The 20,299-nt window shown below is 45.1% G+C and overlaps 1 protein-coding gene across 2 annotated transcripts in view; it reads right to left on the minus strand.

Moving 5' to 3' along the window:
* LOC148502522 (transmembrane protease serine 3-like) overlaps positions 1–20,299 on the minus strand; it is a 103,666-nt gene that overhangs the window by 53,786 nt on the left and 29,581 nt on the right. For both annotated transcript variants that reach the window (XM_088449741.1, XM_088449742.1), the window contains exons 2-3: positions 14,189–14,460; positions 6,507–6,560 (exon numbers count right to left, since the gene is read on the minus strand). In XM_088449741.1, coding sequence (XP_088305867.1) covers positions 6,507–6,560; positions 14,189–14,197 — 63 coding nt within the window. In that variant the 5' untranslated portion in view covers positions 14,198–14,460. The remainder of the gene's footprint in view (positions 1–6,506; positions 6,561–14,188; positions 14,461–20,299) is intronic.

The raw sequence follows: 20,299 nt of genomic DNA on the forward strand, positions 1-20,299 counted from the left end.
GCAGCAACTCCAGTCGTGCTCAATCAAAAAAAAAACAATACAAGTGTCTTATATTTTTTTTCTTCTGTGTGCTCGTGGGTGTGAGGCTTAGCCGCAGTAGGGCACAACAGCCAGCCAGCAACGCAAGTTGCAACCTTGTACTGCCCGACTACAGTCGAGCTCCAAAAAAACTCTGGGGCCAAGTTCTTCTGGAGCTGACAAAAAATAAAAATCATCATTTGTCTTTTTTTCTAATATTTTTGTGTGTGCGCACGACTGCACGTGTGTGAATTTTGTAACCTCACCTTGGCTACACTATTGGTGATTGTGACACTGCTTCTAGACTGCAGAAAAAATATGGAGGGCTGTCACATGACAGGAGAGCAAGGCCAAGAACCACATGTTGTAGCTGCCGCCAGCAGTGCAAGGCCGTCAACTTCCTCAACCTCTAGGAAGGCCCATGCCCCAGGGCTTAAGTCACGCCATCGATATGGTAAAGCAAGTTTTACTGAAATGAAGAAAAAGGAAAAAAAAAATTAAAGGATATTTACCTTTAGAAAAACAAAAAATTGGCAATATGCCATTCACTACATGAAGTGGAAAGGAAAGGATAAGGCCTTGGCCTTTCTTTAGGAAGACTGCTGATAGCCCTTCTGCTTGTAGTAGTAGTGGTGGTGGTCCAATTAAAAATGTGAAAGTTGCTGAGACAGCTCCGGAAAAACCAACTGTGTGCCCTGAGAAATCGAAATCACAAATCCCCGAGGAGAGTGCAAGTGTGTCCACGGTTGCCATGTGTGAGCCCAACCTAAATACTAGTGCACTGGAGGATCCTCCAAGTTCCAACATTTGTGTGCCCTCTGTAAATGTGGGGAAGGGTAGTCAACATCTTGCACACGTAGTCATTGAGGATGCTTCTGTGGAATTGTTCATGGAGGAGGAGGATATTTTGGTGGATGAAGGCGCTAAGGATGATGAAGATGTTTGTGATTAGGATGTTGATGCCGAGGATGTCCTTTGTGTAAGTAAGGCAATAGCTGTTGCCCATGGTTTGCAAAAGCCAAAGCCCATTGTTGCCATGCTGGGACAAAAGACAAAAAAATAAACTTCTCACGTGTGGAATTATTTCCACCCCAATCTGGATAACAGCTGTCAAGCCATATGTAACCATTGCAAAGCAAGAGTGAGTAGAGGAAGGGACCTAAACCACCTAGGAACCTCCTCCTTGTTACATCACTTGGAGCACATTCATCAAATATCAAAGTGTGTGTCACCAAGTTCCAAAACTCAAAACGTAACAAGTTCAGTGTCACCTACCTGCTCCCTTTGTGGGATCCAAGCGCCTTCACTCTCCAACACCAACACTTGCATCATCACCTACATCCTCATTCGTGATCGGAAGTAATTTAAAAAAACAATTGACTATTAAATAGTCCTTTGATAGAGGAAGTAAGTATAACAGCTGTCACCCAGTTTCAAAGCGGATCACTGACGCCATGACAACTGTGCTAGTATTAGATGGTGAAATAATAAAAAATGAGGATGATAGTGTGGAGGAAGTGCAAAAGGAGGATGAGGGGGAAATTTGTGTCTGACGCTAATGTGGATGTTAATGATAAGGATGTGGTTTGCGTAAATCAGTCACCAGTGGCAGCAGTTCTTGCTAACGATAAAAAGAAAGCCAGAAACGCAACGTCTTGGGTGTGGAATTATTTTAATCTAAATTCTGACAACAGTTGTGAAGGCATCTGTTCCATTTGTAAAGCCAAAGTTAGCAGAAGAAGGGACGTTAACCATCTAGGCACCTCCTCCCTGTTACGTCATTTGCAGCGAGTTCGTGCAATTTGTTTAACAAAATTATAATTTGTAAATGAATAACAAGCAGTCCAGTATCAGCTACCAGCAGTTTGGACCATAACATGCAATCTCCACCACCAACACCCTCATCATCAACCTCCTCCTTAATAATTGAAGGCAGTCCTTCCCAAAAATGTTTTGTGGGGCCCAAACAAACGGAAGTGTCAGTCCTAGTGGCTAAAGTGCTTGGTTTGTTAAACTGTACATGTCCTTTTTAATATCCCACATAAGAGTGGGTGGGAGGGACAATTCCATCTTGCACCTCTTTCCTTTTACATTTGACACAATTTGCGGCATTGCAGACTGACATTATTATAGTTTATTAACCTGCCATCCTGTTTGCCACTGCTGTGTGGCAATGTTTCATAGTTGTCTGATATTTTTTTAAACTGCCGTGCATTTGTGCTGCTGCTCTGTTGCTTACTTTAGCCAGCCAGCTCGCTGCAGCCTTTGGCCTGTATTGGTGAAAAATAGTGAAATCAATATTGTGAGCTGTGAGGTGGTTAATAATGCATAGAAATGCCTGAAAATCATTGTTATTAAGGTTAATAATACTGTAGGAACAAAAACAGGCCCAAATTACCGTATATACTCGAGTATAAGCCAAGTTTTTCAGCACATTTTTTGTGCTGAAAAAGCACCCCCTCGGCTTATACTCGAGTCATGCCCGCATGGTACGCTGCTGAGTAGCGTACCATGCGGGCCGCGGTGCAGACTGTGTCACTGTGACACAGCCTGCACCGCGTGTGTAGCGCTGACCGGACGGAGTTCGGTCAGCACTACACACTGCTAAACACACAGCCGCCGGAGCCGGCAGCTATGTGTTTGGTGTAATCCGCAGCCGCTGAGAGTCTGTCAGACTCTCAGCGGCTACTGCTGCTCCCACTGCGGGAGCCATCTTCCGGCTCCCGCAGTGGGTAATGGGAGAGACGTCGTCATGACGACGTCTCTCCCATTATGCAAAGCGGCGGAGGAGCCTGTAGCAGCGTCAGGACCAGGAGCGGGGTTACAGGTAAGTGTTTTTTTTTTACATTTCTTTCTACTGGGGGGGGCTACTACCAGGGGGGGATATCGCTACTGGGGGCACTACCAGAGGGGGGGATTAATAGTGGGGGAACTACCAGGGGGGGGATGTTGCTACTGGGGGCACTACTAGGGAGGGGGGGAATACTGGGGGCACTACCAAAGGGGATGTTGCTACTGGGGGCACTACCAGGGGGGGTTAATACTGGGGGCACTACCAGGGGGGGATATTGCTACTGGGGGCACTACCAGGGGGGGATTAATATTGGGGGCACTACCAGGGGGGATGTTGCTACTGGGGGCACTACCAGGGGGGGGATTAATACTGGGGGCACTACCAGGGGGGGATATTGCTACTGAGGGCACTACCAGGGGGGGTATTACTACTGGGGGCACTACCAGGGGGGGATATTACTACTGGGGGCACTACCAGGGGGGGATTACTACTGGGGGCACTACCAGGGGGGGATTACTACTGGGGACAGTACCAGAGGGGGGATTACTACCAGTAGCTGCTGCATTTCCCACCCTAGGCTTATACTCGAGTCAATAAGTTTTCCCAGTTTTTTGTGGTAAAATTAGGTACCTCGGCTTATATTCGGGTCGACTTATACTCGAGTATATACGGTATGTGGTTTTAGCTGTTTTTATGATTTTTTAAGAAAAAATCCAGATCCAAAACCAAAACACGAAAACAAAACAAGGAGGAAAAAAAATCCAAAACCAGATTCAGATCCAAAACCAGGGGAGATCCAGATCCAAAACCAAAACACGGGGGTCGGCGCACATCTCTAGTTCACGCATGCCCTCTATAACATCAAACTGGCTGGGCAAGTGGTAAGTCTACTCTTACCGCTACCGGCCAGTGTCACCCGGGACCTGAGCCTCGCTCATCTGCTCCGGTGTCTTTTTATGGATACATTTTGGTAAAGAGGGTTTTAACATACTGGCATGAGCAGCGATATAAAATCTTTTCGGAAACAGCTTAATAAATAGACCTCCCCATGTGACATACACTACCGTTCAAAAGTTTGGGGTCACCCAGACAATTTCGTGATTTACATGAAAACTGACTTTTATTTAACAAATGAGTGGCAAAATGAGTACAACATATAGTCAAGACATTGGCAAGGTTAGAAATAATGATTTTTATTTTAAATAATAATTTTGTCCTTCAAACTTTGCTTTCATCAAAGAATGCTCCTTTTGCAGCAATTACAGCATTGCAGACCTTTGGCATTCTAGCTGTTAATTTGTTGAGGTAATCTGAAGAAATGTCACCCCACGCTTCCTGAAGCACCTCCCACAAGTTGGATTGGCTTGATGGGCACTTCTTGTGTACCATACGGTCAAGCTGCTCCCACAACAGCTCAATGGGGTTGAGATCTGGTGACTGCGCTGGCCACTCCATTACAGACAGAATACCAGCTGCCTGCTTCTTCCCTAAATAGGTCTTGCATAATTTGGAGGTGTGCTTTGGGTCATTGTCCTGTTGGAGGAGGAAATTGGCTCCAATCAAGTGCTGTCCACAGGGTATGGCATGGACTTGCAAAATGGAGTGATAGCCTTCCTTATTCAAAATCCCTCTTACCTTGTACAAATCTCCCACTTTACCAGCAGCAAAGCAGCCCCAGACCATCACATTACCTCCACCATGCTTGACAGATGGCGTCAGGCACTCTTCCAGCATCTTTTCACTTGTTCTGCGACTCACAAATGTTCTTCTGTGTGATCCAAACACCTCAAACTTCGATTCGTCTGTCCATAACACTTTATTCCAATCTTCCTCTGCCCAATGTCTGTGTACTTTTGCCCATATTAATCCTTTCCTTTAATTGGCCAGTCTCAGATATGGCTTTTTCTTGGCCACTCTGCCTAGAAGGCCAGCATCCCAGAGTCGCCTCTTTACTGTAGACATTGACACTGGTGTTTTGCGGGTACCATTTAATGAAGCTGCCAGTTGAGGACTTGTGAGGCGTCTATTTCTGAAACTAGAGACTCTAATGTACTTGTCTTCTTGCACAGTTATGCATCGGGGCCTCCCACTTCTCTTTATACTCTGGTTAGAGCCTGTTTGTGCTGTTCTCTGAAGGGAGTAGTACACACCGTTGTAGGAAATGTTCAGTTTCTTTGCAACTTCTCGCATGGAATAGCCTTCATTTCTAAGAACAAGAATAGACTGTCGAGTTTCACATGAAAGTTCTCTTTTTCTGGTCATTTGGAGAGAATAATCTAACCCACAAATGCGATGCTCCGGATATTCAACTAGCTCAAAGGAAGGCCAGTTTTATAGCTTCTCTAACGAGCAAACCCATTTTCAGCTGTGCTAACATAATTGCACAAGTGTTTTCAAGGGTTTTCTAATCATCCATTAGTCTTCTAATGCGCTTATCAAACACAATGTACCATTAGAACGTTTGCAGCTAGTATAGTCATTTACCACATTAACATTGTATAGAGTGTATTTCATTGAAAAAAAACAGTGCTTTTCTTTCAAAAATAAGGACATTTCTAAGTGACCCCAAACTTTTGAATGGTATTGTACCTTCCTATTGCTGTACCCTACCCCCATGACCCATAGCGTACTCACACCCTCTAAGCCACTTCCGGTCTTCCTCAGTGGCGTCTGGCTTCGTCTACCCTTCCTTACTCCCTACTCCCAGGAAATATGAGAATTGTAAAGTATTTCATTAACCTGTGTTGAGTTATCAACTTTAGCCGAGAATATCAGGCAGCAGAATCTCTACAACCTCCCCTGTGTATAGCGGATATACTGTTTCCCCTCTAATGTTTTTGGTTTTTATCATATGCTGCCCTGCGGAAGAAAAGGATTAATCCGCCACTCCTTCCACTTCTTTCCCGGGACATTCATCAAACTGCAAACTATAACTGTGCCTAGGTGTGCAGAGAGACAGGACAATCTGAGGAGGAGCAGTGATTATTTACCAACTCGCGGTTTTACAAACTACAGATTTTTCGCCGGCTTTGCCACGGATATAAAGTGTAAATTTAATACGCTGTGTAATGCCTTTAAAAATTTTTTACATTTTTAAATCCTGCAACAAAACTACCTAAAAACTCTAGGGTCTATTTACTAAGCAGTGTTAGGAGACAGAGTGAAAAGTGATAAGTTGCCAGCCAATCAGCTCCCAACTGTCATTTTTCAAACACAGCCTGTGAAATGACAGTTGGGAGCTGATTGGCTGGCACCTTATCACTTTTCACTCTGTCTCCTAACACTGCTTAGTATATAGACCCCTCTGAATGGTAAATAAACTCCACATAATACAAAAATTTAACGGTCACAACAAAATACAACCTCCTACTGATTTACTTTATTGTCCTTATAAAACTATGTGGCTTTGCCTCATTTATAGCTTACATAAATTAATCAGGGGGTTTGGAGACTCATTAATACCTGGGTCACATTACCCCACCCGGACTCCACACAAACGCCTTCCCTCTGCCTGTGCAAACTCCAGTCCTTCCGCAAACACCGCCATCTTTCACAATAAACCTGCGCGCTTAAGCTGAAATGAAGGCGCACATGTACAAGCCAAAGCGTATATATGGCGGATTTTGCGCTGTGCTGTGGCTGTTTTGATCTATGTAAATGAGCCCCAATATATTGAGCGATATATTCAACTCACCTGTTCCCTGTGGTCTTCTGAGAAAATATCAAATAAGGAGATTCTTTTTGATATCTAGAAGTAACAAATATACATAGAAAATAACCTTAATAATGAGTTATAATACAATTAAATATAATATACGTATCCACAGCTTGGAGCTTCCAACCCTGGGATTTGGAGGCTAGTGATCGCATGCGCTGTGCGGCTGTGCGCAGCGTGATGTGACGTCTGGTCCCAGAAGCCAGTGTTTTGCACATGCGCTGTCCCACCACCACTAGTGTGTGCCAGATCATTGCGCTGGTGCCAGGAACCAGCCAGCCCGCGCCTGTCTCCTCCTCCTCTCAGCTCGGACATGTGAAGAGCAGGCCTGCAAGAGGGTAGGAGACGATGGCGGTTCAAGACTGAGACATCTCTCTTCTACTGCATGTTACTGCAATGATGTGTGTCCTATTACGTTCTGGAAAGTAACAATTATTCAATAACAGCATTTAAAATGCAGGATAATCAATTTCAGGAAACTTGTCACAATAGGGATTGTAGTTATGGAGTATGGGCCCCGTCCACTCCTGATAACTCAACATACAGTAGTGTGCTAGAGTTGCTCCAATGCGAGACTTGCTTACAGCACTCCATGATGCCACCGCATGCTAGGGGCAGTGCTCATTGTCCAAGACTATTAAAGCAGGATGCAGCTGAAATACCAGCGTGCGGCATCCCGGCAGAAAGTAGTGAGGTTAGGGGGAGAGTTAGGGGTAAGGCACTAGGGGGAGGGTTAGGGTTAGGCACTGGGGGAGGTTAGGTTTAGGCACTGGGGGGGAGGGTTAGGTTTAAGCACTGGGGGGGAGGTTAGGTTTAAGCACTGGGGGGGAGGTTAGGTTTATTGTATGGGGAAGGAGAGTTAGGATATTTCACATACAGGTGTGGGTATCCTAACCCTGTCGGCAGGGCCGGCTGTAGGGGTGTTCGACCAGTGCAGTTGAACAGGGCCGCCACCCATAGAGGGTGCACCCCTTCCCAACATCCCGATTTCAGCAGGACAGTACTGGACTGAAGTGGCCCGTGGGTGGTAAAATCGGGAGGTTGGTGACCCCCACCGCCGCAGCTGTGCGGCGATGCCGGACACCCGGAGTATGAATGTATGCAGCATGCATGCACGCGGCATCCATTCACAGACGGGAAAGGGCTGGGGGAAGCCCAGCCAGTGACGGAGGGATGGGCTTTACCCCCAGCCTGACGTTACTTGGAGGCATGCCTTGCGGGCATGCATCCAAATAACGCCACATAGGGGGCATGGCCGATGGTAATGAGACCTCGCCCCTTCACCGCGCGCGATAGCAGGGCGCAGCGTGCTGGGCTGGCACAGGGTCTCAGACACCTTAAACCGGCCCTGCCTGTCGGGATGCCGGCGTCAGCATCCCGTACGCAAACCTTAAAAGCAGGACAGAGAAACTTACTCCATTTTTTTACAATTGTGTGGGAACCTGCTCTACACAGGAGTCCCCGGGGTAATCCCATGAATAATAAAGCTTTGTGGCAGATACTAAGAGTTACACTCAGAATAAGAGAAGTAGTACAGTATATCATTCTCTGTACTTATCCATACATGCACAATAGAAGCAGGTACTGAGAATTACACCCAGAATAAGAGAAGTAGTACTGTATATCATTCTCTGTACTTATCCATACATGCACAATAGAAGCAGGTACTGAGAATTACACCCAGCATACAGAACAAGAGAAGTAGTACTGTATATCATTCTCTGTACTTATCCTTACATGCACAATAGAAGCAGGTACTGAGAATTACACCGAGCATGCAGAATAAGAGAAGTAGTACTGTATATCATTCTCTGTACTTATCCATACAAGCACAATAGAAGCAGGTACTGAGAATTACACCCAGCATGCAGAACAAGAGACGTAGTACTGTATATAATTCTCTGTACTTACATGCACAATAGAAGCAGGTACTGAGAATTACACCCAGCATGCAGAACAAGAGACGTAGTACTGTATATAATTCTCTGTACTTATCTATACATGCACAATAGAAGCAGGTACTGAGAATTACACCCAGCATACAGAATAAGAGAAGTAGTACTGTATATCATTCTCTGTACTTATCTATACATGAACAATAGACGCAGGTACTGAGAATTACACCCAGCATACAGAACAAGAGACGTAGTACTGTATATCATTCTCTGTACTTATCCATACATGCACAATAGAAGCAGGTACTGAGAATTACACCCAGCATACAGAGCAAGAGAAGTAGTACTGTATATCATTCTCTGTACTTATCCATACATGCACAATATAAGCAAGTACTGAGAATTACACCCAGCATACAGAATAAGAGAAGTAGTACTGTATATCATTCTCTGTACTTATCCATACATGCACAATAGAAGCAGGTACTGAGAATTACACCCAGCATACAGAGCAAGAGAAGTAGTACTGTATATCATTCTCTGTACTTATCCATACATGCACAATAGAAGCAGGAACTGAGAATTACACCCAGCATGCAGAACAAGAGAAGTAGTACTGTATATAATTCTCTGTACTTATCCATACATGCACAATAGAAGCAGGTACTGAGAATTACACCCAGCATACAGAACAAGAGACGTAGTACTGTATATAATTCTCTGTACTTATCCATACATGCACAATAGAAGCAGGTACTGAGAATTACACCCAGCATACAGAACAAGAGAAGTAGTACCCTGTATATCATTCTCTGTACTTATCCATACATGCACAATATAAGCAAGTACTGAGAATTACACCCAGCATACGGAATAAGAGAAGTAGTACTGTATATAATTCTCTGTACTTATCTATACATGCACAATAGAAGCAAGTACTGAGAATTACACCCAGCATACAGAATAAGAGAAGTAGTACTGTACATCATTCTCTGTACTTATCCATACATGCACAATAGAAGCAGGTACTGAGAATTACACCCAGCATACAGAATAAGAGAAGTAGTACTGTATATCATTCTCTGTACTTATCCATACATGCACAATAGACGCAGGTACTGAGAATTACACCCAGCATACAGAACAAGAGACGTAGTACTGTATATCATTCTCTGTACTTATCCATACATGCACAATAGAAGCAGGAACTGAGAATTACATCCAGCATGCAGAACAAGAGAAGTAGTACTGTATATCATTCTCTGTACTTATCCATACATGCACAACAGAAGCAGGTACTGAGAATTACACCCAGCATACGGAATAAGAGAAGTAGTACTGTATATCATTCTCTGTACTTATCCATACATGCACAATAGAAGCAGGTACTGAGAATTACACCCAGCATACAGAATAAGAGAAGTAGTACTGTATATCATTCTCTGTACTTATCTATACATGCACAATAGAAGCAGGTACTGAGAATTACACCCAGCATACAGAATAAGAGAATTAGTACTGTATATAATTCTCTGTACTTACATGCACAATAGAAGCAGGTACTGAGAATTACACCCAGCATACAGAGCAAGAGAAGTAGTACTGTATATCATTCTCTGTACTTATCCATACATGCACAATAGAAGCAGGAACTGAGAATTACACCCAGCATGCAGAACAAGAGAAGTAGTACTGTATATAATTCTCTGTACTTATCCTTACATGCACAATAGAAGCAGGTACTGAGAATTACACCCAGCATACAGAACAAGAGACGTAGTACTGTATATCATTCTCTGTACTTATCCATACATGCACAATATAAGCAAGTACTGAGAATTACACCCAGCATACGGAATAAGAGAAGTAGTACTGTATATAATTCTCTGTACTTATCTATACATGCACAATAGAAGCAAGTACTGAGAATTACACCCAGCATACAGAACAAGAGAAGTAGTACTGTACATCATTCTCTGTACTTATCCATACATGAACAATAGAAGCAGGTACTGAGAATTACACCCAGCATACAGAATAAGAGAAGTAGTACTGTATATCATTCTCTGTACTTATCCATACATGCACAATAGAAGCAGGAACTGAGAATTACACCCAGCATGCAGAACAAGAGAAGTAGTACTGTATATCATTCTCAGTACTTATCCATACATGCACAACAGAAGCAGGTACTGAGAATTACACCCAGCATACAGAATAAGAGAAGTAGTACTGTATATCATTCTCTGTACTTATCCATACATGCACAATAGAAGCAGGTACTGAGAATTACACCCAGCATGCAGAACAAGAGACGTAGTACTGTATATGATTCTCTGTACTTACATGCACAATAGAAGCAGGTACTGAGAATTACACCCAGCATGCAGAACAAGAGACGTAGTACTGTATATCATTCTCTGTACTTATCTATACATGCACAATAGAAGCAGGTACTGAGAATTACACCCAGCATACAGAACAAGAGAAGTAGTACTGTATATCATTCTCTGTACTTATCCATACATGCACAATAGAAGCAGGTACTGAGAATTACACCCAGCATGCAGAACAAGAGACGTAGTACTGTATATCATTCTCTGTACTTATCCATACATGCACAATAGAAGCAGGTACTGAGAATTACACCCAGCATGCAGAATAAGAGAAGTAGTACTGTATATCATTCTCTGTACTTATCCATACATGCACAGGTACTGAGAATTACACCCAACATACAGAACAAGAGAAGTAGTACTGTATATCATTCTCTGTACTTATCCATACATGCACAGGTACTGAGAATTACACCCAACATACAGAACAAGAGAAGTAGTACTGTATATCATTCTCTGTACTTATCCTTACATGCACAGGTACTGAGAATTACACCCAACATACAGAACAAGAGAAGTAATACTGTATATCATTCTCTGTACTTATCCATACATGCACAATAGAAGCAGGTACTGAGAATTACACCCAGCATACGGAATAAGAGAAGTAGTACTGTATATAATTCTCTGTACTTATCCATACATGCACACTAGAAGCAGGTACTGAGAATTACACCCAGCATACAGGACAAGAGAAGTAGTACTGTATATCATTCTCTGTACTTATCCATACATACACAATAGAAGCATGTACTGAGAATTACACCCAGCATACAGAACAAGAGAAGTAGTACTGTATATCATTCTCTGTACTTATCTATAAATGCACAATAAAAGCAGGTACTGAAAATTACACCCAGCATACAGAATAAGAGAAGTAGTACTGTATATCATTCTCTGTACTTATCCATACATGCACAATATAAGCAAGTACTGAGAATTACACCCAGCATACAGAATAAGAGAAGTAGTACTGTATATAATTCTCTGTACTTATCTATACATGCACAATAGAAGCAGGTACTGAGAATTACACCCAGCATACAGAACAAGAGAAGTAACATGCACAATAGAAGCAGGTACTGAGAATTACACCCAGCATACAGAACAAGAGAAGTAGTACTGTATATCATTCTCTGTACTTATCCATACATGCACAATAGAAGCAGGAACTGAGAATTACACCCAGCATACAGAGCAAGAGAAGTAGTACTGTACATCATTCTCTGTACTTATCCATACATGAACAATAGAAGCAGGTACTGAGAATTATGCCCAGCATACAGAATAAGAGAAGTAGTACTGTATATCATTCTCTGTACTTATCCATACATGAACAATAGAAGCAGGTACTGAGAATTACGCCCAGCATACAGAATAAGAGAAGTAGTACTGTATATCATTCTCTGTACTTATCCATACATGAACAATAGAAGCAGGTACTGAGAATTACACCCAGCATACAGAACTAGAGAAGTAGTACTGTTTATCATTCTCTGTACTTATCCATACATGCACAATAGAAGCAGGTACTGAGAATTACACTCAGCATACAGAGCAAGAGAAGTAGTACTGTATATAATTCTCTGTACTTATCCATACATGCACAATAGACGCAGGTACTGAGAATTACACCCAGCATACAGAGCAAGAGAAGTAGTACTGTATATCATTCTCTGTACTTATCCTTACATGCACAGGTACTGAGAATTACACCCAACATACAGAGCAAGAGAAGTAGTACTGTATATCATTCTCTGTACTTATCCATACATGCACAATAGACGCAGGTACTGAGAATTACACCCATCATACAGAATAAGAGAAGTAGTACTGTATATCATTCTCTGTACTTATCCATACATGCACAATAGAAGCAGGTACTGAGAATTACACCCAGCATGCAGAATAAGAGAAGTAGTACTGTATATCATTCTCTGTACTTATCCATACATGCACAATAGAAGCAGGTACTGAGAATTACACCCAACATGCACAACAAGAGAAGTAGTACTGTATATCATTCTCTGTACTTATCCATACATGCACAGGTACTGAGAATTACACCCAACATACAGAACAAGAGAAGTAGTACTGTATATCATTCTCTGTACTTATCCATACATGCACAATAAAAGCAGGTACTGAGAATTACACCCAGCATACGGAATAAGAGAAGTAGTACTGTATATAATTCTCTGTACTTATCCATACATGCACACTAGAAGCAGGTACTGAGAATTACACCCAGCATACAGAATAAGAGTAGTAGTACTGTATATAATTCTCTGTACTTATCCATACATGCACAATAGAAGCAGGTACTGAGAATTACACCCAGCATACAGAATAAGAGAAGTAGTACTGTATATCATTCTCTGTACTTATCTATAGATGCACAATAGACGCAGGTACTGAGAATTACACCCAGCATACAGAACAAAAGAAGTAGTACTGTATATAATTCTCTGTACTTATCCATACATGCACAATAGACGCAGGTACTGAGAATTACACCCAGCATACAGAACAAGAGAAGTAGTACTGTATATAATTCTCTGTACTTATCCATACATGCACAATAGAAGCAGGTACTGAGAATTACACCCAGCATACAGAACAAGAGAAGTAGTACTGTATATAATTCTCTGTACTTATCTATACATGCACAATAGAAGCAGGTACTGAGAATTACACCCAGCATACAGAACAAGAGAAGTGAGTTACTCAAAGATACATAAAAATAGATTTTCAGAATCATTCCCTAAACCTAATGACTAGCACCTAACTTTCCCCCGCTATACTTATGTTCTGAATGCCGGCTGTCAGGATTCCGGCGTTGGGAACTGAACTGGTGTCGGGATTCCGATGCCGGTGTTCTGTCCCAGGTCGGGATTCCGGCGCCGGGATTTCAACAGCCGCGATCCCGGCTGTAGGTGTAATAACTACATCCCGGAAGGGGGTACTGAGCAGTTATCCAGGGAAACTAAATGACAGCAGGCTCAAAAATCTACATCCAGCGTATGTACAACCAAATAATTGTCAGCGTACATTTGGTCATATATGAGCTTACTAACACACTGTGCGTAATTTAGCACATTCCCCATATTTCTATATAAAGACCAGATACTCGGTGGAGCACAGTCGTGCACCAATTACATAGGGAGACGCATTGATAAGAAGCTTTATTTTAGGTTCATCGTGGTACTTTAAAATATTCAGTTTCTAAGTTATAATATTCAAAAATATTTGACTTTTCCAAATATTTTTTTAAAACAAAATATTTACACAGCAGCGTTTAATTTGAGAACTCAGCACAGGAGTGTTACCTTTGTATTTCATGTTTAAGTGACGGGCAGCGGAGACCTACCTTTGTCATGGTGAGAGGCCATTCCACTGTTACTCGCTATCGGCTCTTTCTTGGAGGGGGCCACTGTGGAGAGCCCCACTGGCTTAGTCATCAATGCCAAGCACAGCGGTGACGTGATTGCCAGCTCCTGGCAGCGACATACTGCAAATGATTTCCAGGTATCCAAGTAGCTGCAGCAAGGACAGTGGTCACCTATAGGAACTCTCCTTCCTCACCCGAAATGACAGCAATCCTGCCTGGGTGGGAGCTTCCCTGTGTATGCTGAGCACATCCTGAGAAGAGGAGACATGGGTTATATCAGGTGTCCTATGAGGGGATAGAGTTACTGGCAAAGCCATGATACACAGCTGTCCGAATGATACATTACTGCTATTGTAGTGTGGCTGGACAGAGAGGAGAGAGGAGTGCCAGTCAGTGGGGGTGGTGACAAGCTGCCCGGCACAGCATTAGAGTTACTTCTTGCTCCAGCAAATTGGTACTTGCAGCCACTTGATGAACATACTGTAGTAATTGGAGGAAGTACTGAGTGGCCGCTGTACCGTTCATCATCCCATTCTATATAATTACATACGCCATGTACAAGATATCTGACCATGATTTAAACCTTCTACTGGATTTATAAAGACACAGGGACATACATTTGGCACAAAGGGCCTGATTCAGAGCCGGACACTATTTGCGGACGCTCGTTCAGAAAAAGGGGCTGGCTATTTAAATTGAGCGCTCGCTCTTTGCGGTCTGTTGACGCCTCAATGTCTGAGCGAGCGTCTGAAACATGCGCTCGCTATTTTGTAAAGACGCCCCCTGGCCGCTCGCATCATATGTCATCTCCGCTATTTATTAGATTAATCGAGTACATCGATAGGCGTATGAACTGCTCGTAGTGCTTGTGGTAGCATTTTCCTACCGCAATCATGCGAACAGTTCAGGCTAAAAGACAACCAAGTGACGTGGTCGATGACGCTGCTTTGTTAATTATGCACACCCTTAAAACGCCCGTTTTGACCGTTTGGCACGCCTGCGTTCGGATCTCCACTCCCCGTTTTCAAGCACCTTCCCCTGTTACCACCCACAAACGCCTCATTCTGTCACTCAAATTAGCAGGCACTCGCTATTTTGCGAGCACACGATTTCCGACCGCACTGACTGGTTGGCGCATGCGCATTACAACCCATACGCATATGTGCAAACATCGCTCGGAGCGAACGAGCGGCCGCTTACGAGCGGCTCTGAATCAGGCCCAAAATCTGATAGCTATTTATTTAATTAAATCTATATTTATTTAAAGGAAAGTAAGGTGGCAAGGAAAGGATGGGCAGAATCAGCACAACCAACAAAGGTGGGCACTACTCAAGGTGCACAACTACAGTATAACACAGCAATCCCACCACGAAGGGTATCCACTCAATCTTCTAACTTGACTACACATCCGTTTGGTTGACGACTCTGCCCCCGTCAGTGTGGTCAGCCGACTAACAGCCAATGAAGGGAGCACACGCAAAATGAACGACGGACTGGTAAGCTGCCGTTCTTTCCCCCCACAACAAGGTTTTGCCACAGAACCACTGCACCGCCACCATACTAACTAACCTAAACCCGAAAACAGACCCACGATGCCCAAGAAGAGCCCTTCCCCAGTCAGCTGAACCCCTTCGGGCCAGCACAAATACTAAAATAGAAATTTAATACCGAAATGTGGAACCACTCCACAAATTTATCCACAGCCTCATTAACCATCCGCTGGGCTGCATCTAAGGCAACCAAATCCCTCACATCGCACCAAGCCTGCCTGAGCGCAATAAGATATTATAAGATGCCAGGCTAGTAATACACACATGATCAAAAATACAGCCCCGTAAATCCAGGACCATCCTCTACCCCAGATCATTGCCAGCCCAATGGATAAGCAAAACCTGTGGAACACCAAAACGCCTAGCAAACTCCAACAGTCGTGCTCAAAAGCCAAACCAGCCAGCGCACCTTGTCAGACCCTAGAAACACCAGAGTTCCATGAGCAGCCAGAAACTTAGAAACCCAAAATTGTAGGAGTGTTCCACAAACAAAATATTAAAATATCAAGAGGGATAAAGATAAGGAACAAATATTATGAGATAATTAAGAGTGACATATATATATATAATATCTAAGGGCCTGATTTAGAGACATATGGTAACACGATGGTTAGCATACAACTCCAATGTTTTGGGGTCTACGCATGCGCAGGACCTGTTCTCAGCATGTTCAGAACAGGTCCTGTGATTTCGCTGGCAGACCCCCCCCAAGCAGCAGCATGATTGACATGCTGCGGCATTTGGGGTCGTGTTGCCCCTAATTTCCGAGAGGGATGGGGCCAGGGTCTGCGTCGGGGAACGTAGATTTCCTAGCTTCGCAAGTGACCAGGACCCGGTCAGACTGCAATAAGCTTCAGCATCTGATCTGTTCCCTACAGACCCCTCCTGCTGCTGCATTAGCATTTTAGATGGACAGAATTGCTCAGTCGCTTGTGTGCCCATACAGCTGCGTACAAGAACCCGCTAGTCCGGGGTCAGGGGCGGGTAAAATGGGGACGAGTTGAGGAAATGCTGGCAAAGTCACTTCACCACGCTTTACCCAAACTGAATCCACCGATATAACCCCCCTCCTCAGAACATACTTACCCTACCGTCCCAGTAGGAGTGGGTGGATACCCCAAATTCCGCTCACTTCCTAGTGAAGTGGGCAGGATGGAGAGACAATACTGGGAGTCGCCAGTGGCGTCCCTAACTCTTGTGACACCCGGTGCCGGGAGGGGTTGGCGGGCTAGCAGTTGCGCGCGAGCGTGACACGCGTCGGCAAAAGAGGGGGCATGGCCTCACAGATGGGGATGTGGCCTCATGGGTGGGGGCGTGGCCTGAACCCCCATTTTAGTTACACCGGGGGTCCCGGATGTGCGGACTGCCCCCGGTGACCACTCTGTGTGCAGTGCCGGCTCTCTCACTGTGTCAGGAGCCGAGTGCTGCACGTAATGCTACAGTGCAGCCCCGGCTCCTGTCACTGAGGAGGAGTCAGCACTTTGGTGTCACGCCACAGCCAGCGACACCGAGGTGCGGTCCGCAACTTCCTTGTGACGCCACTGGGTGTCGTCTATCTGTAGAGAGGAGGCAAGGCTCATTTGAATCACCTCGTGTGCATGTTGTGGGAGTGTTGCGGGGCGTGTCAGTGAGAGCGGAGGTGTTCTCAGACGCACAGCCGCAGCCGCCATGTTCAGACAGAGACACTGCAACTGCCATAGAGCTGGTACAACTGAGGACATTCAGATGCACGGGGGGACGGCTGAAACTAGCACTTGTATATTATAGCCGCCGCAACTCCACAGACACACCAGCGGAGGCAGCAGCATCCACCTCTGAAACAGGCCCAGTGGGTGAAAGGGGGTCCTGCTTGTGAGACGTGACAGCCTACAGTGTAAAGGGGAAGAATGGGGTAAGCTACACCACAGGTGTACACCATTCTATTGTAACAAAGGCTTTGTATGGGGCTACAAGTTATACATAAAACAGGCATAGACAAGGTAGGAAAAATAAACAGTTTTAGTTGTGTCTTGGGTAGAAGAGGGCTTTGCCACTCTATGCCTCTCCCCGTTACCCTCTGCCTCTCCCCATTACCCTCTGCCACACCCTGTCACCCACTGCCTCACCCTGTCACTCACTGCCACTCCGTCACCCACTGCCTCTCCCTGTCACCCTCTGCCTCTCCCTGACCCTCTGCCTCACCCTGTCACCCACTGCCTCTCCCTGTCACCCTCTGCCACTCCCTGTCACCCACTGCCTCTCCCTGTCACCCTCTGCCACCCACTGCCTCTCCCTGTCACCCACTACCTCTCCCTGTCACCCTCTGCCACTCCCTGTCACCCACTGCCTCTCCCTGTCACCCACTGCCTCACCCTGTCACCCTCTGCCTCTCCCTGTCACCCACTGCCTCTCCCTGTCACCCACTGCCTCTCTGTCACCCACTGCCTCACCCTGTCACCCACTGCCTCTCCCTGTCACCCACTGCCACTCCCTGTCACCCACTGCCTCACCCTGTCACCCACTGCCACTCCCTGTCACCCACTGCCTCACCCTGTCACCCACTGCCTCTCCCTGTCACCCTCTGCCTCACCCTGTCATCCACTGCCTCTCCCTGTCACCCTCTGACACTCCCTGTCATCCACTGCCTCACCCTGTCACCCACTGCCACTCCCTGTCACCCACTGCCTCTCCCTGTCACCCTCTGCCACCCACTGCCTCTCCCTGTCACCCACTACCTCTCCCTGTCACCCTCTGCCACTCCCTGTCACCCACTGCCTCTCCCTGTCACCCACTGCCTCACCCTGTCACCCTCTGCCTCTCCCTGTCACCCACTGCCTCTCCCTGTCACCCACTGCCTCTCTGTCACCCACTGCCTCACCCTGTCACCCACTGCCTCTCCCTGTCACCCACTGCCACTCCCTGTCACCCACTGCCTCACCCTGTCACCCACTGCCACTCCCTGTCACCCACTGCCTCTCCCTGTCACCCTCTGCCTCACCCTGTCATCCACTGCCTCTCCCTGTCACCCTCTGACACTCCCTGTCACCCACTGCCTCACCCTGTCACCCACTGCCACTCCCTGTCACCCTCTGCCTCTCCCTGTCACCCACTGCCTCACTGTCACCGTCTGCCACTCCCTGTCACCCACTGCCTCACCCTGTCACCCACTGCCTCTCTGTCACCCACTGCCACTCCCTGTCACCCACTGCCACTCCCTGTCACCTACTGCCTCTCCCTGTCACCCTCTGCCTTTCCCAGGTGGGGCAGAGGAGGTGGGGCCCAAAGCATACTTTTGCACCTGGGTCCCGCCACTGGGTAGAGGTCAGGGCCGAAGGGGTAGATTTGGGTGGTGTTCCTCTTAGAGGAAGTCCTCGAGGCTGAATTACAGAATTGAAACAAAAATATCAAATATTGAAAACTCAGATGCGCCGCTGTCGCAACATAAACTAAAATCAAAATCGAAATATAAAATAGAATATACAGTCAGGTGCATAAATATTGGGACATTGACAGAATTTTCATATTTTGGCCTCTATTCACCACCACAATGGCTTTGAAATTAAACAAACAAGATGTGCTTTAACTGCAGACTTTCAGATTTAATTTGAGGGTAATTACATCCAAATCAGGTGAACGGTGTAGGAATTACAACGGTTTCTATATGTGCCTCCCACTTTTTAAGGGGCCAAAAGTAATGGGACAAACTAAACAATCCTAAATCTAACTTTCACTTTTTAATACTTTGTTGCAAATCCTTTGTAGGCAATTACAGCCTGAAGTCTGGAACGCATAGACATCACCAGACGCTTAGTTTCATCCCTGGTGATGTTCTGCCAGGCCTCTACTGCAAATGTCTTCAGTTCCTGCTTGTTCTTGGGGCATTTTCCCTTCAGTTTTGTCTTCATCAAGTGAAATGCATGCTCAATCGGATTCAGGTCAGGGGATTGACTTGGCCATTGCATAACATTCCACTTTTTAGCCTTAAAAAACTCTTTGGTTGCTTTTGCAGTATGCTTCAGGTCATTGTCCATCTGCACTGTGAAGCGCCGTCCAATGAGTTCTGAAGCATTTGACTGAATATGGGCATATAATATTGCCCAAAACACTTCAGAATTAATTCTGCTGCTTTTGTCAGCAGTCACATCATCAATAAATACAAGGTAACCAGTTCCATTGGCAGCCATACATGCCCATGCCATGACACTACCACCACCATGCTTCACTGATGAGGTGGTATGTTTTGGATCATGAGCAGTTCCTTTTCTTCTCCATACTCTTCTCTTCCCATCACTCTGGTACAAGTTGATCTTTGTCTCATCTGTCCATAGGATGTTGTTCCAGAACTGTAATGGCTTTTTTAGATGTTGTTTGGCAAACTCTAATCTGGTCTTCCTGTTTTTGAGGCTCACCAATGGTTTACATCTTGTGGTGAACCCTCTATATTCACTCTTGTGAAGTCTTCTCTTGATTGTTGACTTTGACACATATACACCTACCTCCTGGAGAGTGTTCTTGATTTGGACAACTGTTGTGAAGGGGTTTTTCTTCACCAGGGAACTAA

Source organism: Taudactylus pleione, unplaced genomic scaffold (genome assembly GCF_031769625.1).
Source record: "Taudactylus pleione unplaced genomic scaffold, aTauple2 ptg000494l, whole genome shotgun sequence".
In the NCBI taxonomy this organism is placed as follows: domain Eukaryota; kingdom Metazoa; phylum Chordata; class Amphibia; order Anura; family Myobatrachidae; genus Taudactylus; species Taudactylus pleione.